At 54.4% G+C, this 23,051-nt stretch overlaps 1 protein-coding gene across 1 annotated transcript in view; it reads right to left on the bottom strand.

Annotated features, from left to right (window-relative positions):
- Positions 1–550: 550 nt before the first annotated feature.
- JPH2 (junctophilin 2) overlaps positions 551–23,051 on the bottom strand; it is a 40,517-nt gene continuing 18,016 nt past the window's right edge. Inside the window, exons 5-8 of the mRNA XM_029070625.1 lie at positions 5,000–5,118; positions 3,256–4,100; positions 2,399–2,491; positions 551–1,468 (exon numbers count right to left, since the gene is read on the bottom strand). Coding sequence (XP_028926458.1) covers positions 2,411–2,491; positions 3,256–4,100; positions 5,000–5,118 — 1,045 coding nt within the window. The 3' untranslated portion in view covers positions 551–1,468; positions 2,399–2,410. The remainder of the gene's footprint in view (positions 1,469–2,398; positions 2,492–3,255; positions 4,101–4,999; positions 5,119–23,051) is intronic.

Genomic DNA, 23,051 nt, shown 5'->3' with positions numbered 1-23,051 from the left:
GGAAGAGAAGACAAGAGAGAGAAGAGAAGAAAATGAGAGAGAGGGAGAGGAGAGAGAGTCAGGGAGGCAGAAGGGCAAAGAAACAGAGGAAGAGAGGAAGGGGAGGAGAGAGGGAGAGGCAGAGAAGGAGGGAAGCAGAGACGAAGAAGGGGAGAAGAGACGGAGGTAGAGAAGGAGAGAAAGAGCAGCAGAGAAGCAGGGGGCAGGGGGGCAAAGAAACAGGAAGAGAGGGAGTGAAGGAGAGAGGGAGTGAGGAAGAGAGAGCGGCAGGGAGGGAAGAAGGGAGAGGCAGGGAATGAGGGAAGCAGAGGGAGGAGGGGAGAGAAGGAAAGGGAGGGAGTGGAGAGAGGTAAGCAGAGGGATAACAGCACAGAGGAAGAGGGGGAGGGAAGGAGAGAGGGAATGAGGAAGAGAGGGACGGAGGGAGGAAAGGAGAGAGGAAAGTCAGAGAGGGAGGAAAGAAGAGAGGGAAGGAAACAGAGAGGGAGAAGGGGAGAGAGAGGAAGGAAGTGGAGAGAGACAAGAAGGGAGGCAGAGGGCAAAAGCACAGAGGAAGAGGAGGAGGGAAGGAGAGAGGCAAAGGGGGGCAGAGAGAGAAACTGAGGGAGAGAGAGAAGCAGAATGAACGAATGGTGGATGGGAGGGGGCCACGGCCTGGCGACTCCTGGATGGTTGGCAAAGTTTCCAAACAACGGGCCTAGGAGCTTTTGTACCTTCGGTCTGATCCCAGCCATGAGGAGATGTGGCTCTTTCACTCCCAAAAGGCACGAACATGCGGGTGGGCCTGGGTTGCGGGCACAACCGAGACTTGCTCTGCTCTCACCGGGTGCCAGTCATTTTCCCCCTCCGGGGCAGGAAGACACCAACTCCCAGGGAGGAGGGGAAGCCATTGGAGTTCGACCTTTCGCCAGTCCCCACAAGCCTTGGAGAAGAAGTCTTTGACACAGTCGGGTTGGAGAGCGGAAGCCAAACCTGGATTCTAGGGAGGGGGGCCAGGGCCTCAGCCTGTCAGCCCGGCTTTGGCCGGTCTGGCAGCGAACAGAGGCCCCGGCGATGAGGGATCTTTGGCTCTCGGTCATTTTTCCGGGCCCTCTGGGGTCCGTCCCCCGAGAGCCGCAGGATGGGTGCTGCCCGATAAAGGGGGAGGACAGGGGGCTGGGAGGGGGCTTTTGGCTGCCTCGACCTCTCCCATTCCCTGCCCGCTGGCAAGCCCTGAGAGGAAACCGACACTCGAAGCAAGGAGGGTTTGGGCAGAGGAGGGGAACGGAGGACTGGCTCCCTGCTAGCCTGGCACAGGGAAGCTAAACATCTCCAGGCACTTGGGTTTGGGTCTGGGGGCGGCGGGGGTAGGAGGGGCGGGGGGGGGGGGCCCGTCTTTAGGCCCCTGTCCGAAGCCTCGCCCCCACACAGCTGCATCCAGTCATTGCCAAGAGGTCTGCCATCTGCATCCGTCCGTCCGTGGGAACTCCTGTGGGAACGGGGAGGGGGAGGATATCAGAAAGGGGGTAGGGGCTCCGGCAGTTGACCGCCCACCCCGGGCTGGAGAAACGGGGAAGGGTCTCCCAACCACCACCATCACCACAGGCCTCCTGTGGCCTCACTCCCCGCTAGACTGGAAGCTCCCTGAGGGCGGGGATCATGTCATCTAACTCTCATACTCTCCCCAGCGCTCTGTACAGTACTCTGCACACAGGCGGCGCTCAATAAATACTCTCACTGATGGAGAGAAGAGCGGCTTTCAGCTTTTAGTCCAGAAAAGAGGCTTCTCAAAGACAAAGCTCATCACGGCCTCTCCTCGTCTTCTCCTCCTGAGCCTGGCCCAGGGAACAGGTCTCGAAGGGCCAGGGGGCAGGGTGGCCTGATGGAGGGAGCACAGGACTGGGATCCAGAAGACCTGAGTTCTAGTCCCGGTTCTGCCACTTACCTGCTGTGTGAGTTTGGGCAAGTCACTTCACTTCTCTGTGCCTCAGTTTCCTGATTAGTCAAACGGGGATAAAATACCCATTCTCTCTCCCTCGCTGTGGGACAGGGACCGTGTCCGATCTGACCATCTCGCATCTACCCCAGTGCTTGGCACATGGTAAGTGCTTAACAAATATCATCGTTTGTTTGGCGGGGGCAGCCGGGTGGCTGAGGCCTTAGGCAGGGATGGCTGGGGCCTCCTGTTTCCAAGCAACGGTGAGAAGAGGCTTCCGGGATGCTTGACCTAGAAGGGCCCGGCAGCAGGCCGTCCCTCCCACCCACCCAGACGGTTGACGTCCGTCTGAAAGAGCAGGCTCAACCCCCGTCCCCCCGTTCCTCCTTCCTTCCCCGTCCCACGTAAGACTCTGTTCTGGAGGCCTGGAGGGAGAGGAGGGGAGGCTTTGCCGGCTGAGGTGCCGCCCCGCTCCGACCTCACCTGAGAGACACGTCAGGTCAGGAAATGCACAAAAAGGATGGCCAGGCCGATGTTCAACAGGATCACCATGCAGATCATGACAGTGTTGGGTCCCTGTGAGGGGGCAGACCGGGGAGGAGGCGGGGGAGAGAAAGGAGGACGGAAGCTGAGAATGCGGAACTCACCGGCCACGGGAGACCCTCCCCACCCCCACCCCAAAGTCTCCTAGATGACCCTACCCTGTCCTCCACCTCTGGCCTCCAGGCCTTAAACTACATCCCCGCGATGGAGATCCAGCCTGTCCTTGAAAATATCCATGGAAGGAGACGCCACACGGTCCTTAGGCGATGATTCTCGGGGTCTCATAAGCAGTGGGGCCGGGAAGTCCTTCCTACCGTCTAACCTCAGTCCCTCTTGCTGCTCCTGCCGAGGTCGTCGGGCGAGGTGCCCTTCCCAGACTCGGGGGGAACCCAAACCCCGACTCTGATACGGCGTTGCCCAAGCCGGCCAGCGGTCAGGCCTCCCGGCCTGCAGAGTCAGAAGTTCCCCCGGGGCCCGCGTGGGCGGAAAGAGCCGCTGGAGCTGGGAAGGGCCTCATTTTGACCCTTGTCCCTTGACCAGGAAGTCCCCCAGGGCCCGTGGAAGCCCTACCCTGCTCCCTAGACTGTAAGCTCGTTGTGGGCAAGGAACGAGTCTGTTGATTGTAGTACTATACCCTCCCAAGCCCTTAGTACAGTGCTCTGCACAGAGTAGGCGATCGAGTGAATGAAAGAATAGCCCCTGGGGCTTTCCCTGTGGGGTTCCACCCTCAGACCTCCCCCACGATGAGGGGAACCCCAGCTCCCGTCTCCCCCGGGTCCTGGCCCGTGCTGCGTCACCTCCTCTAATTCCGCCTCCGCCGTGGCAGCCGCCGCCGCCCCTCGCCGGACCTTCCTTTTGGCCACCGCCTTGGTCGACCCCCGGGCCTCAGTCTTTCGTGCGGCCTTGGCCTCACCGGAGGGAGGCTGCTGCTTGGGCTCGGCCTTGGCCGGGGTTCTGGGCTCGGCCTTGGCCTTGGCGGCGGCCCTCCCAGACGGCGGCTCCTCGCTGGGCTTGCCGGGCGGGGGCCTGGCCGGTGCCGTGGGCAGGGGGGAGGATGGAGAGGAGGAGGAGGAGGGCGGAGAGGACGGGGAGGGTGGGAAGAAAGGGAAGGACGGGGAGATCGGAGAGTAGGGCGAGGAGGGGCCCGTGGGGAGGTCTTCGGCCTCGTCTTCCGGGGGCGGCGGGGGGACGGGAGTGTTGCGCACGGCGTAGCTGTGGTAGCCCTGGTAGCGGGCCACCTCGGGCTCTCGGACGGGCGCAGGAGAGGCCCGCAGGGGCTGGATCTCCATCTGCTCGGTGGGCACGCGGCCGGGGGCCAGGCCGGAGGCCGGGCCTGGGGTGGGGGTGGCCGGCCGGCTGCCCTCCCGGCTCCGCTCGCCGTTCCAGTCCCCGGGGCTCAGCGGGCCTTGGCCGCGGGTGGCCCCGGGCTTGGGGCGCTTAGACTCGGGGGGCGTCCCCACGGGGGCGCGGGCCGGCGGCGCCCCTCTGGGCGGCGGGTGTTCCCGCTCGTGCAGCTGAGGGCTCTCCGGAGGCGGCGGCTCCGGGAGGGCGGGACCCTGGGCTGCCCCCACGGCGTGGTCCTGCTCGCTTTCCGCGTTCTCCATCATCTCCTGGAGCAGTCGCCGCTTCTGGTACTCGGGGCCTGAAAGAAGAAGGACTCGGGGGTCACCCGGGGTCCCCTCCTCCTCCGTGCCCCAGCCTAGCCCCCTCTGGGGAGACTGAGGCAGAAGCAGCGTGGCCTAGTGGATACAGCCCGGGACTGGGAGTTGGAAGGACCCGGGCTCTAATCTGGCCTCTGCCACTTGTCTGCCGTGGGACCTTGGGCAAGTCACTGAACTTCTCTGTGCCTCAGTTCCCTCAGCTGTAAAATGGGGATTAAGACTGTGAGCCCCACAGAGGACAAGCTGATTACCCTGCATGTATCCCAGCACTTTGAACAGTGCTTGGCACATAGTAAGCGTTTAACAAATACTCTAATAATTAGTAGTAGTAAGCACTTACCAAATGCAATTAAAAAAAAGAGGGGTCGGGGAAGGGCCAGAACCTCAGACTAGTTGCCTCCCCCTCCCCCTACCATTTCCAACCTCCCCTACATTCAGCTGGTGGAGCAACTAATGAGCACCTACTATACGCAGAGCTCTGTACTAAGCCCTGGGAAAGAATACACGAATAAGAGTTAGACACCTTCTCCCCCAACAGCCTCTCGACAGAAGAACAGAAGGGGAGAAAAGACTGGCAACAAACACATACGCTAAAATAGAATAAAATAAAATAAAGTAATAAAATCCATATGGTTCCGGGCTTAGGCTATCCTGAACAAGCCACATATGGAGATCCCCGTCCTCTCACCGTGATCCTTAAAACCCCCAGCAGGCTCATGGGTGAGATAAGCCCCCGAAGATGGCGGGAGAAGGTAGGGGCGAAGTAACTTGGCAGCCGTGGGTATGTCCGTAGCCTCCTTTCAGCTGGGCCAGGGCAGGTCTCCCCGTCTGACCCCTTCCACGTCTATCCATCCCGCCCCCCTCTTCAGCTACCACCCACCTGGCTGGTAGAAGTCCGGCGACAGCTCCCTGGCCATGGTCCGGGCGATGTTGGATTCGGTGCCCGCAGCCTGGGCGGCCTGCTCGGCCCCGTCGGCCTTGGCTTTGGCATGGGCGGTCCTGCAGAGATAACGTCCTTGGAGCTCTGCCCCACCGTCACGGCCAGCCCGGTCTCCCCACCTCCTCCGGAGGCTGGGTTGGGGGCCGCCCTCGCTGAGGACTCGGCCTGGCTCGGCTGACCCCTGGACCTATGGCTCGAAGCCCTCGGAACGCTGGCTCTCTCCCACCCACCACCAACCCCACTCGGGGCGAGAGCCCAAATCCTCAGGTCCCAGAGCTCCTTCCATTCGTTCGTTCATTTAATCGTATTTAATGAGCATATACTGTGTGCAAAGCACTGTATTAAGCATTTGAGAGAGAGCAATATAACAATAAACGGACACATTCTGCCCGCAGTGAGCTTATAGTCTAGAGGATAGCAGCAGGATACCAAATCTCCATCCCTTTCTGCTACCCTGGCAGCTAGGCCCTCTAAGGGTCTCGGGAGCTGAGAGATCACCTGACTCGGTCACTGCCCCAGACGTAAAAAGCCCAGACAGCCTCTACCTCCTAATATCAGCTTTTCCCGTTGTCGGTCACGGAAACAGAAGCCCGGGGCCTTTAGAGAAGCAGCGTGGCTCAGTGGAAAGAGCCCGGGCTTGGGAGTCGGAGGTCACGGGTTCGAATCCCGCTCTGCCACTCGTCAGCTGGGTGACTGTGGGCAAGTCACTTCACTTCTCTGTGCCTCAGTGACCTCATCTGTAAAATGGGGATTAACTGTGAGCCTCACGTGGGACAACCTGATGGCCCTGTATCTACCCCAGCGCTTAGAACAGTGCTCTGCACATAGTAAGTGCTTAACAAATACCAACATTATTATTATTATTATTTTGGATAGGGACTGTGTGCACAAATTTTCTTGTATTGTACTCTCCTAAGCGATTAGAACAGAGCTCTGCACCTACGAAGCACTCTATAAATATAATCGATGTTAGGAGGAGAAAACGAGGGAAGAGAAAATTGGGGAGTTGGGGCTGGGGGCGGGGTGCTGCTGTTGCTGGGGTGTGGTGTGTGTCTATGCTTGTGTGAAATCGGGGGCTTTTTTTAATATGGTATGTGTTAGTAGAACAAATGGTAATAACAAACATATGGTACCTAGTATGTGCTAGGCACTGTAATAATAACAATAATGATAATGATGATATTTGTTAAGCAAATATGTGCCAAGTACCGCTTTAAGTGCTGGGGTAGATACAAGGCAATCAGGTTGTCCCAAGTAGGGCTCACAGTCTTAATCCTCATTTTACAGATGAGGTAACCGAAGCACAGAGAAGTGAAGCGACTTGCCCAAAGTCACACAGCTGGCAAGTGGCGGAGTCGGGATTAGAACCCAAGAGCTCTGACTCCCAAGCCCGGGCTTTTTCCACTAAGCCTCGCTGCTTCTCTGCTTGGAAAGTTTAAGACTGTGAGTCCTATGCGGGACAGGGATTGTGTCCAACTTAACCAACTAGGGAAGCAGCATGGCTTAGTGGATAGAGCAGCAGCCGGGGAGTCAAAAGGTCATGCGTTCTAATCCCAGCTCTGCCACTTGTCTGCTGTGTGACTTTAGGCAAGTCACTTCCCTGCTCTGTGCCTCAGTGAGGTCATCTGTAAAATGGGGATTAAGACTGTGAGCCCCAGGTGGGACAGAGGCAGCGTCCCACCCGATTTTCTTATGTCCACCCCAGCGCTTGGTTCGATGCCTGGCACTTAACAAATACCACAATTATTATTATCTAGCCCAGTGCTAAGAACAGTATTTGACACATAGTAAGCGCTTAACAAACGCTGTAAAAAAAGAGCAGGAGCAGGGAGAAAGGGAAAGGGGAGAGGAGACATCTAGAGGCAACCGATGTCCTGAGTGTGAGGAGAGGGTGAGGCAGTCTCTGCGTGGAGAGACACCGCATCTCCTTTTTTGGTAACGGGCCGAGAAAACCTCATTCCCCTGAGCCCGGAAGAGCAGACCTGAGGTAAATGAATGGTTTCTCGTGCCTTACCCGGCCCACAGCCACCTCAGCTATGCCCAGCCCAGAGAGTCCGCAAACCCCCTCACGCAGGACGGAAGCTCCCAAACCTGGAGGTCAAGAAGGGGGCAGCCCCGGGCCCGTGGGTGGGACAGAGTGGGCTGGGGAGTCTCTGGAGGGGATGAGGAGGAAGTGGTTGGGAAGTCTGGACCCTCTGGGGCCTCTGAAGCTTAGTGGCATTGAGGGGGGCAACAAGGAAGTGGGACCAGAGGCCACTGACTGCCCAGAGGGCACAGAAGTCGGATGAGATACTGCTTCCCTCTAGACTATAAGCTCACTGTGGGCAGGGAATGAGTCTGCTTATTCTTCTATTGTACTCTACCCGGCTCTTAGTACAGCGCTCGGCACACAGCAAGTGCTCAATAAAGACTGACTGGTCTTGGTTTGTGACCACCCACGTCCATCCATCCGTCCGGAAGGTCCAGACCCTGGGGGCCCAAGCCAGGGGCAATCGGTGGCTGATCGGAGAGGGGAGCCAGGGGGCACGTGTGTGTGGAGGGAGCGTGGCTATCGTCTTCATTTCGTCCGAGATTATCTCTCTGTCAGCGCAGTTAAAAATAGGGTCTGGGACTTGTGGAAATCAAGGGGAGTCTCTGTTGCCCCCGAGAGGTTCTGGAGAGAGGGACACGGCCCCTGGGTCCTCAGGCTATTCGCTCCCCTCCAAGGTCCCGCCCCCGGTGACCCCAGGAAGAACTCTGGCCAGAGGTCACCCAGATACCAGAAATCAAGCTACGACTGGAACTCAGAGCCCCAGGGTTCCCCGAGACGGCAAGGAATCGGTGCATTTCTCTCTCTTCTACAAAAGGGCTGGGCCGGGACCTGGGGTGGTGGAGGAGGGAGACGGTGCCACTCTCTTCCCCCCGTTGGCAGCATGGCCACCCCAGGTGCCCTCCCTGAGGCCAGAGCCTATCCCCAGCCTGGCTGGCCACTAAGCCACCGGGCCCCCGAAGCGCTGTGTCCCTCAAGGCTGTAAGAAGAAGGCCATGTGCAATGTCGGTGCTGAATCTGACCAATGACCACCTTTCCACCAAGCATCTCCAAGGCGACAGGATGCTTGGTGGAGAGGTGATGATGGGTGTGATCTCCTGTGTCACGCTCCATTTTGCCAATTGCAGCCGGGCCTTTCTGCTCTGGGGAACCTGGTGCCCTGGAAGAAGCTCCTGCGCCCCCGGGGCAGTGACATTTGTTGCCGAGGGAGTGGAAGCCCCGACCCTCACGCCCTGAGGGAGCCGTAGCCTTGACTCCAGTGTCCGAGGGAGGGGTGGCCCTGACTCCAGTATACAGAGGAGCAGTAACCCCAACTCCAGTGTTCTGGGAGAGCAGCAGCCCTGATTCCAGTACTCTGGGAGAGAGACAGCCCTGACTCCAATATCCCGGGGGAGAGTAGCCCTGAATCCAATGCACTGATTAGCACTGAAGAGTGGGGGAGGAAGAAGGGAATCTGCCCAGCACAGCAAGCCCCTGGCTTCTTCTCTCTTCCTGATCCTTAGGGTCACGGGGCAAAGGGCAGGGCAAACTCTCTTGTTACGTCGGGAAAAGCTGCGGAAGAATTTAAGGCATCTTTCCATCGGGCCCAAATTCATCTCGGTCGACAAGCCCCCCGAGCACGTGTCGTTCCTTCGGCTGGGGGCGGGTCGCCCTCTGAAATCTTATCCTGGGCCCTAAATAGCTCCACGCCCCCAGAGGAGGAACCCCTAGAGGAACACAGAACGGCCCTAAGGGCAGCAAAACCACAGCTGCTCCTTTAAGATATTTTCCGGACAAGCTGCCGACTCCATCAGCCCCGCCCAGCCCTCTCTGACGGCCCCGGCTTGCCAGACGCACTTGGGTGGGCCTTAGAGACCTCACGTCCTGCGGGTTCAATGGGTCCTCACTGGCTAACCCAGCTGGCCGACGCTCAGGGGCACCCGCTGGCCAGTGCTCGGGAGCACCAGAGATTCATTCCGCGTCCTGCTGCCTCCATATCGGATGGGTCTTCGCCGGCTAGCCCCGCTGGCCGAAGCTCAGGGGCACCCGTTGGCCGATACTTGGGACCACCAGAGACTCCGTGTCCTGCAGGATCAATACCGGATGGGTCCTCACTGGGTAGCCCCCCTGGCCGACGCTGAGGAGCTCCTGCTGTCCAACGCTCAGGCCATTGGGTAGCCCTGTACCACCACTCCTATTCTGCTGCCACGTGTCACTGCCCACCGCCTGGGCATCCTGGCCACCAGAGCGGCTCAAGATGCCCCTGCCAAGGCCCAGCCAAGCCCTGGACATCCCCCAGATAATTATAATAATAATAATGATGGCATTTGTTCGGTGCTTACCATGTGCCAGACACCGTAGTAAGCACCGGGGTGGATGCCGATGCCCAGGACGGGACGATCACCACCAATTGTCTTGTGCTAAGCCCCTGGTAGAGTACGGTAGAGAGGTAGACGTGATCCCATCCCTCAAGGAGCTTACAGTTTCACGTGGGGAGGGAGGCAGATGCTAAAATAGAGTGCAGGTAGGAGGGAGTACTACTGCATGGCCTTGGGAGCCAGAGGTCATGGGTTCTAATCCCAGCTCCGCCACTTGTCTGCTCTGTGACTTTGGGCAAGTCACCTAACTTCTCTGTGCCTCAGTTCCCTCATCTGTAAAATGGAGATTGAGACTGTGAGCCCCATGCGGGACCACCAGCTCACCTTGTATCCCCCCAGTGCTTAGATCAGTGCTTGGCAGATAGTAAGCGCTTAACAAACACCAACATTATTATTATTACTACTAGTATTACTAGCAGCACTTAATCCTACTACTAACATAGGTACCAAAGTGCGACAGGGGTTGGAATACTTACGGGGGTAGGCAGAACGTGGCCTAGTGGAAAGAATACAGGCCTGGGAGCCAGGGGTCCCGGATTCTAATCCCAGCTCTGCCACTTGCCTGCTGGGTGACCCTTAGGAAGTCACTTAACCTCTCTGTGCCTCCGTTTCCTCGTCTGTAAAATGGGGATTCAAAACTTGCTCTCCCTCTCCGCCCCCGCCATGTGGGTCACAGTCAATGAATCGATCGATCCATTGTATTTATTGAGCACTTACTATGTGCAGATCGCACTACTAAACGCTCGGGAGCGTATAATACAGCAGAGTTGGTAGACACATTCTTTGCCCACAAGGTGACTGTCTTAGTATAAATGTTATTATTATTATTGTATGGGGTGCTGAAGCGGTAGATGGGGTATGAAGTGGAACTGCTAAGTGATTGAGGCTGCGTGAATCTGCTGATGTGAACAAACCTATGAAGCAGTGTGGTCTAGTGGATAGAACACGGGCCTGGGAGGCAGAAGGACCTGGGTTCTAAGCCCGGCTCCGCCACTTGTCTGCTGCGTGCTCGAAACCAAGTCATGTAGCTTCTCTGTGCCTCAGTTACCTCAGCTCTAAAATGGGGATGAGTAACTGTGATCGCCCCACAGGACATGGACTGTCCAGTCTGATTAGCTTGTATGTAGCACAGCGCTTAGTATAGTGCCTGGCGCAAAGTGTATAACAAATACCATTATAAAAAAAAAAATCTGGCCTCCTGCGATGTCTCCAGGATTGCACAGAAGTGTACTGAACCTCCTTCACCTCAACTCCCGACACACAACCTCCTGAAAGAGGAGGTTAATATATTTAAGACAAATGCCTGCCTCAGCACTCACTCTCCCGGCCTTGCACCTCTTAGATTGGAAGCTCCTTGTAGGCAGGGAACGTGTCTAGACTGATTAGACTGTGAGTCCGTCACTGGGCAGAGATTGTCTCTATCTGTTGCCGAATTGTACCTTGCAAGCGCTTAGTACAGTGCTCTGCACATAGGAAGCGCTCAATAAATACTATTGAATGAATGTCTACCCCCCCTGCTCTACTGTACCTGGCATTTTTCTCCATGCCACACTGAGCTCTCTCTCCTTTACTTTATTATCACTTCTTAAACATTTACTATGGGCTAAGTGCTGGGGTAGATAATGATAATAATAATGATGGTATTTGTTAAGCGCTTACTATGTGCCAAGCACTGTTCTAAGTGCTGGGGTAGATACAAGGTAATCAGGTGGTCCCACGAGGGCTCACCATCTTAATCCTCATTTTACAGATGAGGTAACAGGCAAAGAGAAGTTTAGCAGCAAGCCTAAGGTCACACAGCAGACAAGTGGCGGAGTCGGCATTAGAACCCGTGACCTCTGACTCCCAAGCCCGTGCTCTTTCCACTAAGTCACGCTGCTTCTCCCGCACGATCAGACCCGGTCCCTGCCTCATATGGGGCTCACAGCCTAAAAGAAAGGGAGAGCAGGGATTTCAGCCCCATTTTACACATGAAGAATCTGAGACCCAGAGAGGTTAAGTGACTTGTCCACATAGGTGGCAAGGGGTGGATCCGGGGATTGGAACTCAGATCTTCAGACTCCCGGGGCTGCCCACTTTCAACCAGACCACACCGACTCAGCCTCCCTCTCTCTGGCTCTTTCCAAGGAATCCCGCGGGAAGGGAGAGGGAAAAGCACGAGTGAAAGGGCCAGGATACCCCTAAATGTGTGGGGACCCCTCTCTAGGGGGTCTTCCCTCACTGCGGGGCAGAGCGGGGCTAGATCATTGATTCTTGATTCTATTTATTGCTATCTTGAGTCTACTTATTGCTATCGTTCCTGTCCGTCCGTCTCCCCCGATGAGACCGTAAGCCCGTCGACGGGCAGGGACCGTCTCTATCCGTTACCCATTTGTCCATTCCAAGCGCTTAGCACAGTGCTCTGCACATAGTAAGCGCTCAATAGATACTATCGAATGAATGAATGACTAGTAAGCGCTCAATGAATACTATTGAATGAATGAATCATCATCAGGGGTGTCTGTTGAGCGCCTACCGTATGCAGAGCACTGTACTAAGTGCTTGGGGTAGTACAGCGTCGACAGATACGATCCCCGCCCACAGCGAGCTTGCGGTCGAGAGGGAAACGGGGAGGAGGAAGAGGGAAGGGTGCCACGCAATCTAGGTCTTATTCCCTCTCTTCCTCTCTCAGCCCTCAGGTGACTTCTCCGTATGATCTGCAAGGTCCGTTTCATTTTCTGAATCTCACCCCCTCCCTCCCCCGCCCCCCCAAGCCCAGAGATGTTCGAACCCCCGGCTCCCGCCCCAGACGCCGTCCTTCCCACCTCCTCTACCCGCCAGAATCCCATCTGCGGGGCGGGAGAGAAAAGCAATCGATCAACCGGTCAATCATCCAGTGGTATTCGTCGAGTGCTCACTGTGTGCCGAGCACTACGCTACGCGCTTAGGAGAGTACGATACAATAGAACCGCTAGTCACGTTCCCTGCCCCTAACGGTGGGAGATCCCCACCACCTAGAGGAGCAGCGTGGCTCAGTGGAAAGAGCCCGGGCTTGGGAGGCAGAGGTCGTGGGTTCGAATGCCGCATCTGCCACTTGTCAGCTGGGTGACTGTGGGCAGGTCACTTCACTTCTCTGTGCCTCCGTTCCCTCATCTGTAAAATGGGGATGAAGACTGTGAGCCTCACGTGGGACAACCTGATTCCCCTATGTCTACCCCAGCGCTTAGAACAGTGCTCTGCGCATAGTAAGCGCTTAATAAATACCAACATTATTATTATTATTATTACCTCAGAAATCCAGGAACATATTCCGGGATTAGAACCCAGATCCTTCTTAGTTCCAGGCCCGTGCTCTATCCACTAGGCCGGTCAGGATTAGAACCCAGATCCTTCTTAGTTCCAGGCCCGTACTCTATCCACTAGGCCACGCTGCTTCTCCCTCCTGCGCCGCCCTGATGTGCTCCCTTTATTCATCCCCCCTCCCCAGCCCCACAGCACCTATGTCCATATAATCACGGAATTGTTTCTATTAATATCTCCCTCCCCCTCTAGACCGTAAGCTCGGTGTGGGCAGGGAACGCGTCTGTTTATTATTATCTCATACTGAGTTCAGTGCCCTGCACCCGGTAAGCGCTCAATAAATTCGATCGAATGAATGAATTGATTGATGGACGGATTGACGGATTGATTGATGGAAGGCAGCTTTTCTGACACCCCCCGGGTTGAATTCCTCCGTCCACTCGACTTCCTCGGAGACAAGCAAATGGGACAGGACCAGTTGGGAGTTTAAAAATAAAGTCCAGCCCTTAGCATCTGTAAAGTAAACACCCCGTCTCCTAAAATAGCCCCCCAAGCCAGCCGGGTCTTCGGATAGAACGGAGACTCTTGGGGGAGGGGAGGGGTCTGAGGGTCTCTTTCTCTCACTTTCTCTCTTTCTGGTTCCTGTCTGTCTCTCTATTTCTGTCTGTCCTGTCTTCCCAGCATGTCAACCTTAAAGCCACTGAAATGCTCAGCTCGGCACAGTCCTTGCCAATCAGTCAGCATTATCTATTGAGCGCTTATTGTGCGCTAGGCGCTTAGGGGACCACAATAAACCCACTCATTTCCTGCCCACGATGAGCTTCTCGTCTAAAGGACGGCAAGGAAGGCTGGCAAAGATGTAGATATTCAGACCCCGGGTTCTAATCCCAGCTCTACCCCGATCTGCTGTGTGACCTTGGGCAAACGGCTAATCCTCTCTGGACCTCCATTGTCTCATCTGTAAAATGGAGAGAAGATACCTGCCCTCTCCGCTTCCTAGATTTGAGCCCTGGGGCAGGGATGGGGTTTTTATCCAATGAGCTGTATCCACCTCTTGGTTCGGCAGCATGCCAGTTGCCCTTCGGTGGTATTTACTGCGGTGTGGCTCAGTGGAAAGAGCACGGGCTTTGGAGTCAGAGGTCATGGGTTCGAATCCCGGCTCTGCCACTAGTCAGCTGTGTGACTGTGGGCGAGTCACTTCACTTCTCTGTGCCTCAGTTCCCTCGTCTGGAAAATGGGGATTAAGACTGTGAGCCCCACGTGGGACAACCTGATTCCCCTGTGTCTACCCCAGCGCTTAGAACGGCGCTCGGCACATAGTAAGCGCTTAACAAATACCAACATTATTATTTACTGAGCACTTCCTATGTGCAGAGCACTGTTCTAAGCATTTAACACTGTTCTATTCTCCTACTCCTTTTAACTCCTCCCAAATCCACCCTGTAGCTGTTCTTCATTCTCAGCTCTCCCACCTCTATCCCCTCGCTCCCAGATTGGAATTCCCAGATCTGGAAGACCACCGCTCTTCCCATATACAAATTCCTCCAGCCCCCAACCCCACAGCACTTCATGCACATATCTATAATTTCTTTATATTAAGCGCTGTCTCTCCTTATGGACTGTGAGCTCAATGTGGGCAGGGAATGTGTCTATTTTTATGGCGTCCTCTCCCAAGTGCTTTGCACAGAGCTCTGCGCACAGTAAGTGCTCAATAAATACCATCGACTGACTATTGAAATCTCACCTCCTTCAGACAGACTTCCCCAATTAATTTTGCAACACCTTGAGCCAAATGAACCCAACAGCCAATTCTAACACTTCCGAATTTAGTTAGATGCCTCCTCGGCACTTAATGATCATCATTAATGGTATTTACTGGGCGCTTACTATGTGCAGAGCACCGTACTAAGGTCTATCTCCTCCTCTAGACTGTACGTTCATTATGGGCAGGGAACGCGCCTGCTAACTCTGTTCTATTGTACTCTCCCAAGAACTTAGAACAGTGCTCAGCACATAGTAAGTGCTCAATTATTACCATTGGTTGATTGATTGACTGGTTGCTGGGTGACCATGGGCAAGTCACTTCACTTCTCTGTCCCTGTTACCTCATCTGTCAAAATGAGGATTAAGATCAGGAGTCTCATGTGGGACGTGGACCGTGCCCAAGCTTGTATCTACCCCAGTGCTTAATTCAGTGCCTAGCACACAGTAAGAGTTTAGAAAATACCATTTAAAAATAAATGTCGTAATCATTTACACTATACAATCGGCAAAAGTCCACTACTCCACGGAGCTGCCTCATGAGAACAAGTGACTACATCCAACCCGATAATCTTGTGTCTACCTCAGTGCTTACTACAGTGCTTGACGTGTGGTAAGCACCTAACAAGAACAATAATAACTGTGGCATTTGTTGAGCGATCACTATGTGCCAGGCACTGTTCTAAGCGCTGGGGAGGATACAAGCAAATCAGGTTGGACACAGTTGCTGCCCCACAATGGGGCTCGCAGTCTTCATCCCCATTTTACAGATAACTGAGACACAGAGAAATGAAGCGGCCTGCCCAAGGTCACCCAGCAGACAAGTGGAGGAGCCGGGATTAGAACCCAGGTCCTTCTGACTCCCAGGCCCGTGCTCTATCCACTAGACCAGGCTGCAGACAGGAAATGTGTCTGTTATATTGTTATATTGTACTCGCCCAAGCACTTAGAACGGTGCTCATTCATCCTCCCTCTCATCCCCACAGCACATATATATATATATACACCTGTCATTTATTTACTTATTTATTCATGTATATTAATGTCTGCATCCCTCTCTAGATTGTGAGCTCGTTGTGCTCAGGAAATGTGTCCGTCTGTTGCTGTATTGTGTTCTTCCAACGCTCAGTAGAGCGCTTTGCACGCAGTAAGCGCTCTATAAATAGAATTGAATGATTGAACGAATGGCAGCTCAAAAATTATGATTGATTGACTGACTGACTAAAAGCAGCACGGCGGAAGGGATAGAGCTCGGGCCTGGAAGTGAGAAGGTCATGGGTTCTAATCCCGGCTCCGCCACTGTCTGCTGTGTGACCTTGGGCAAGTGACTTGACTGCTTCGGGCCTCAGTTACCTCATCTCTAAAATGGGATTGAGACCGTGAGCCCCTCGTGGGACAAAGGACTGTGTAAACCCGATTTGCTTGTATCCATCCCAGTGCTTAGTACGGCGCCTGGCACATAGTGAGCGCTTAACAAATACCATTATTAGAATTACCAGCATTATTATTAGTATTAAAAATAATACTAATGATGATACAACAACAATAATAATAATAGTAATAATAATAACCTGTGGCCACCCGAAATGGAACCAGGGCTGGGAGAGTCAGGGCTTTATCGGTCCGGCTGAGCCGGCCCGTCGCCGCTGCCTCTCCATTTGTCCGCGTCCTCTCTGTCGCAGGGTCCTGATCCTGTTCCTGTGGAAACGTCGGGCCCAGCCGTTTCGGCTCCTCTGCATCCTATCTGGGGGAGGCTGCCCCTCCGGGAACAGACGCTGTCCGACATGATTTGCATCTCTGCTTCCATAAGCATTCCTACTGGCGACTGGACAGAGACCAGGCTGCCTCCCTCCTCCCTCCGGCGTCTCTAGCAGCCAGTACCAACCCCAGTGAACCTCGGGAAGACCCTCCGGGGAAGGGAAGTTGCTTGAATTATCTTCTAAGTCATTAATAGTAATAATGAGAATTGTACCGTTTGTTAAGCGCTTACTACGGGCCAGACACTGGGGTACGATATGAGGTAATTGGGTTGGTCGCAGTCCCTGTCCCGCATGGGGCTCACGCTCCTAATCCCCATTTTACGGATGAGGGAACTGAGGCACAGAGAAATGAAGTGACTTGCCCAAGTTCACACAGAGGACAAGTGGCAGAGCCGGATTGGAACCCAGGTCCTTCTGAACTCCAGGCTCGTGCTGTATTCACTAGGCCATGCTGCGTCCCAGAGCTTTTACTTTCCCCAGAGCTTGGTACAGGGCACTGGATTCAATAGGCACTCTCCTCCAAGAGGCCTTCCCTGACTAAACCCCCCTTTCCTCTTCTCCCACTCCCTTCTGCGTCGCCCTGACTTGCTCCTTTTGTTCTTCCCTACTCCCAGCTTGGGGTGGATACAAGCTTTTCAGGTTGGACCCAGTCCCTGTCCCTCGTGGGGCTCACAGTCTTAATCCCCATTTTACAGAGGAGGGAACTGAGGTCCAGAGAAGTGAAGTGACTTACCAAGGTCACCCAGTAGACAAGTGGCAGAGTCAGCATTAGAACCCAGATCCTTCTAATGCCTGGGCCCGGGGCATTCCACAGCACTTCTAACTCTGTTTCATTGCTCCCAGCCTGGAACACCCCTCTTCCTCAGCTGCAGGAAATCAGTGGCTCCCTCCTTCAAAACGTCCCCCCAGAATCACTTCTTCCAAGAGCCATTTCTCTTTAACTTCCCTGACCAACCCGTCAGCTCCCTGAGCACTGGCGCTTGGTGCATTTAACTGCCTACTTGTGTTTCTCGCCATTTGTCATTCTTTCGTTCCTGGGTGCCTCCCTCGTTGGACCGCAGGCTTCTTGAGGGCATCTTTCCTATTGTGTGTTCTCCGGGCACTCGATACAGTGCCCTGCGCACTGTGGCTTCGAAAAATCTGGTTGCTAACGATAGATAATTCCTGGGAGGTCAGAAGAATCGAGAATGTGACAGGGAAATCGCCCAGAGGCCACCGAGTTGGATAAATCACTGAATCAGTGGCATTTTTTGAGTGCTTATTGCATGCCAAGCACCGTGCTAGACTATGAACTCGTTGTGGGCACGGAATGTGTCTGTTATATTGTGCTGTCCCAAGCGCTTAGTACAGTGCTCTGCACACAGTAAGTGCTCAATAAATACAATTAACTGACTAAAATGTAACAGAGTTGGGTAGACAGGATCCCTGCCCTCAAGAAACTTACAATCTAGGGAACAAAGACTACCTACAGGCGGGGCGGTGGTTTTCCATAGCAGGGGTAAGTTCCTTGATAACCAAATGATCCAATATCTTCTCCCATTGCTACAGGTGGGAAACCGGAAGCCTGGTTTCACTGAGGAATTGCGGAACCCAAGAGGGGATTTCCCTCCCTGCCTCACTGCCCACCCCCCCCCCGGCCCACCTGGAAGCTGGGTTTCTTAGTCTGTGTGTCGGGGTCTTGTCCACTCAGGGACCGCCCCCCCCCCCCAGTCCTCTCCCAGACCAGCTGGAGTCAAATAAACCACCCTCATTGGTCAGCATGGTCTAGAGGAAAGATCCCAGTCCTTGGGGTCAGGGGGCCTGGGTTCTAATCCCAACTCAAAAAATAATAATAATAATATTGGTACTTGTTAAGCGCTTACTATGTGCCAAGCACTGTTCTGAGCGCTGGGTGAGATACAGGTTGTCCCACTTGGGGCTCACAGTCTTCATCCCCATTTTACAGATGAGGTAATTGAGGTCAAGTGACTTGCCCAAAGTCACACAGCTGACAGGCGGCGGAGCCGGGATTAGAACCCACGACCTCTGACTCTTAAGTCCGTTCTCTTTCCACCGGGCCAGGCTGCTTCTCAACCACTTACTTGTCTGCTGTGTGACCTCAGGCAGTTCGCTTAACCCCTCTGGGGCTCATCATCTGTAAAATGAGGAATCAAAGTCTACTTAAACTGCAAGCCCCATATGGGGCAGAGACTGTGCCCGGCTCCATTATCTTATATCTTCCCCGTAGTACGATGCTTGGCTCATAGTAAGTGCCTAACATAAATCCTAATTATTATCATCACTGTCTGTTCCTCCCCTGGGACAAGACAACCAAAGACCCCAACGTCAGGGGACCTACGGCCTCCTCTACTAATCACTCGAACTACGGGCACTATTTACTGAACGCCTACTGTGTGCCGGCTGTCGTACGGAGAGCCTGGGGGAGTGCCCTGGGGCGAGGAGACACGATCCTTGCCCTCACAGAATGGACAGTTGAGAGCGGTGGGGACAGATGAGAAATACGTTGCAGAGAGAAGGAAGAAGAGAAGGGAAAGATGGATATATAGATGAGTAAGTGCTTAAATAGAAGGGTGTGTAAGTGGATATGTTCAGAAGGGAGGGGGTGGTATCGTAAAGGCCGAGTGGAAGCAAAAGTGCTGAGCGGGGAGTTGCGAGTGTGTGACCTGGTGAAAAGAAAAATGAATTGGGGAAGGCCTACTGGAGTAGGGATTTTTTTTTTTTAGAAGGTATTTGTTAAGCGCTTACTACGTGCCAAGCACTGTTCTCGTACTTTCCCAAGCGCTTGGTACAGCGCTCTGCACACCGTAAGCACTTAAATACGACTGAATTGAATTTTACAGACGAAGTAACTGAGGCCCAGAGATGTTAAGTGACTAACCCAAGATCACCCAGCAGACAAGCGGCAGAGCCGGGATTAGTACTCAGGTCCTTCTGACTCCAAGGCCCGTGCTCTGTCCACTAGGCCGTTCTGCTTCGAGGAGGGATGCGGACCGGTAGATTTGAGCGGGGAGGGAGTTCCAGGGAGGAGGATGAGCTTGAGAAAGGGGTTGGAGGGAGAGAAGAGCGCGAGCTGGGGTGTGATGGTAGAAGAGAGTGGGACAAGTAGGCTGGAAGGAGCTGTCTGAGGGGCTTGAAGCCAGTGATCAGGAGTTGCTGCTTGACGTGGGGAGGAATGATCCACCCCTGGAAGTTCGTGAGGCACTTATGCACATTTCCATCTGTAATTTATTTTAGTGTCCTCCTCCTCTCTAGCCTGTAAGCTCCTTGTGGGCAGGGATCATGCCTACCTACTCTAATAATGTTGGTATTGGTTAAGCGCCTACTATGTGCAGAGCACTGTTCTAAGCGCCGGGGTAGACTCTAACGTAGTGTACTTTCCTAAGTGTTCAGCGTAGTGCTCTATACACCGTAAGCGCTCATTAAAAGCCACTGCGTGAGTGGGGAGATGGACGCAGCACAACATAATAAAGAAATGGTCCGGGCAGCACAGTAAAGTAAGGATGGAGAGGGGAGAGACTGGAGGCAGGGAGACCAGGGAGGAGGCCGATCGATAGGAAGAATCTATTTGGGATAAAAAGGGCATGTGGAGCATTTGGTGGAGAGGAAGTGGAGGATCTTGGAACTGTTGTGGAGGACAAACAACGGGATGTAGTGGCACGTTTAGTTCTTCGGGTAGGTCTCTGGCTCCCAGAGGCCCCCGGCCCTGACTCTTGCAGAGGGCCTAGCCAGAGGGGTCCCGAAGGAGGGCAGACAGGAAGTTCCCTCTCTGACCCAGACCAGTCTGCCTCATTTTCCTGTCCTCCTCCTCCTCCTCTTTTGATTTTAACGCTATGTCTTTAGCTCTTACTATGTTCCAGGCACCGTATTAAGTACGGGGACAGATAAAAGCTAATCAGGTTGGACACAGTCCCTGTCCTACATGGGGCTCACAGTCTGAATCCCCATTTTACAGATGAGGTCACTGAGGTCCAGAGAAGTGCAGTGACTTGCCCAAGGTCACAGAGCAGGCAAGCGGCAGAGCTGGGATTAGAATCCGGGTCCTTCTGACTTCCGTGCCCTTGCTCTGTCAACTAAGCCACGTTGCTTCTCTTCTTCTAACTCTTAACCGGGAATGTCCCAAAGCCTCCATTCTGACGCCACTCTTCTTATCCCCTTAAACTCACTCTTTCCTGGAGGTCGACTATAATGGCCACTTCTCTACAGGTGGGCTACCTCTCTAGTCCTACCCAGAGTCCAGTTTCTGGCCTCCCCAGGGGGAGAGAGAGAGAGAGAGAGAGAGAGAGGAAAAGAGAGAGGGAGAGATTGAATCTCTTTTCAGCTGCCCCTTTCCCGCTTGGCCTCTGAGCTGTCTCAGATAGCGGGGAGGGAGACTCAGGGGGCTGGTTCTGGACAAAATTCCTGGAATCCCAAAGCCGAGTTGCACCTGGGGGGAGGAGGGTTAGGGGTGGCATTTATGGGCCAAGAGGCGCGGGCCTGGGCGTTCAGCTGTTGCATTCTCCAGCCGCTCTGGTAAACCTCCTCTGCGCCTCTTTGCCTTATTTGGCCAGGGAATCTCTGCTGACCCCGGGCCTTTCGGGACGTCACCGGCACCAGACACCGCTGTCCCGGGGCAGGGCCGGGCAGGGCCTCGTTCCTCCGCCACTGGGCGCGGGGAAATGCTGAGCACACAGAGCGGTTAAGCCCCGCGCGGGCAGGAATGCCAGAGGGCCGCGGTAGGCCCCGGGAGAAGCCGGATCCCAACGGGGCCGTTACAGTCTTCCCGGGAGGGGCCTCTCCGTTGCTTCCCAGCACGACCCCGGCCCGGACCTGGACACGAGGCCCCACGGGAGACAGAGATGTCTGGCTGGGAAGCAACGGACCTGGGGCCTGACCGGAGGGGAATCCACCCGGGGCCCCAACGGGGCCGCAGATGTGTGGTGGATGGGAACGGGAAGAGACAGAGAAAGAGACACAAAGAGACAGAGAGAAGCAGGGAGGAAAGAGGAGGAGGACGGAGGGAGGGAGAGAAGAAGGGACAGAAAGATAGCGGGAGAGAGGAAGGGAGAGGAAAGGGGAGAAGGAGAGAGAAAAGGGGAGAAGGAGAAAGACGCAGAAGGAAGGAGAGAGACAAAGAAGCAAGAAGGCGGGAAGGCGAGAGGGAGAGAGACAGAGCAAAGGATAGAGGGGGAAGGGAAGGAGGAAGGAGAGAGTTACAGAAGGGAAGGAGAGAGTAATGGAGGGATGGAGGGAGAGATCGAGGAAGGAAGAGAAAGTGAGAGGGAAGGGGAGAGAGAGAGAAAGAGAGAAAGGGAGGGACTTCATGGCTCAAACACCATCCACTTAATCCATCGCCTCGGAAGGGTACAAGTCTGGGTGACTCCCAAAACTTCCCAAAAGCTTATCTGATATTTCCCACAGTGTGGACCTGGAGGTCACTGGGGCGGAAAGCTTCAATCAATCAATCAGTGGTATTTCCTGTGCACTCACTGCGTGCAAAGAACTGTACTAAGAGCTCGGGAGGGTACAGCCGGGTCGGGAGACACGATCGCTTCCCTCAAGGACCTTACAGTCCCTGGGGGCAGCTCGGCCCAGTGGAAAGAGCATGGGACAGGGAGTCAGGTCACCTGGGTTCTCCCAGTCCCGTGCCCTTTCCACCAGGCCATGCTACCTCCTCTTACCGTCTTATGAGGGTCCCTGCCTTGGGCCAAAGACCCCTTTTAGGTGAGGAAACTGCGCCTGCTGAGTGTGTGAGTATGTATGGGGCTCTTCTCGTGCGTGTGTTTCTCTGTATTTCTCTCTTGCCTCTGCTTCACTGGTTGCCTGTTCCACTCGACACTGAGCAGAAACTCCTGAGTTAAGGTTCTCCATCAGCTCTCTCCTCCTTTTCTAGGCTCCTTCCTCTCCCTCTAAACCCCAGCTCCCACACCTTTCTCCTCTCGAGCCGACCCACCCACCGGGCCTCGTTCTCCTTCCCTGCCAGGCTCTCGTACGCTTTCTCTCCGCTTCCCGGAATTCCTTCCCCCTTTACATCCGGCAGACCTCTGCCCTCTGCATCTTCAAAGCCCTACGGAAAGCCCATCTCTTCCAGGAGGCCTTCCCGGACTAATCTCTCATCTCCCCACACTATTTTCCCCACAACCACCTCTTTGCTTCCACATCATTTAAGCATTTGAGTTCTCATTCCCCTATCCCCCAATTCCTTATATATAAAGCTTTATGCTCTGTTTCATCCCCCTACCTTTAATTTAGTTTAGTGTCTGTCTCTCTTACTAGATTGTAAACTGCTTGAGGAGAGGGTCCATATGTACTTTCCCTATGTTACTCTGGCAAGTGGCGAGCACTTTGCCTTGTACATAGGAGGTGCTCAATAAATATCCCTGATCAATCAATTTTTTAAATGGTATTTGTTGAGCCAGGCACAGTACTAAGCGCTGGGGTAGATTAAAAAAAAATGTTGGTATTTGTTAAGCGCTTACTATGTGTAATCAGGCCGTCCCACGTGAGGCTCACGGTCTTAATCCCCATTTTACAGATGAGGTAACTGAGGCACAGAGAAGTAAAGAGACTTGCCCAAAGTCACACAGCTGACAAGGGGCAGAGCCGGGATTCGAACCCTTGACCTCCGACTCCCAAGCCCGTGCTCTTTCCACTGAGCCACGCTGGGCCCACTCCATTTTTCACAAAAGGCCCACAGTCTTTAATCCCCATTTTACAAATGAGGTAACTGAGGCACAGAGAAGTTAAGCGACTAGCCCAAGGTCACACAGGCAGACAAATGGCGGACACCTTGGTCCTCCTCCTCCCTTTCCACTAGGCCATGCTGCTTT

Source organism: Ornithorhynchus anatinus, chromosome 8, assembly GCF_004115215.2.
Source record: "Ornithorhynchus anatinus isolate Pmale09 chromosome 8, mOrnAna1.pri.v4, whole genome shotgun sequence".
Taxonomy (NCBI): Eukaryota; Metazoa; Chordata; class Mammalia; order Monotremata; family Ornithorhynchidae; genus Ornithorhynchus; species Ornithorhynchus anatinus.
Note: the sequence above shows the minus strand (reverse complement) of the source record. Positions and strands in the feature narration are given on the sequence as shown.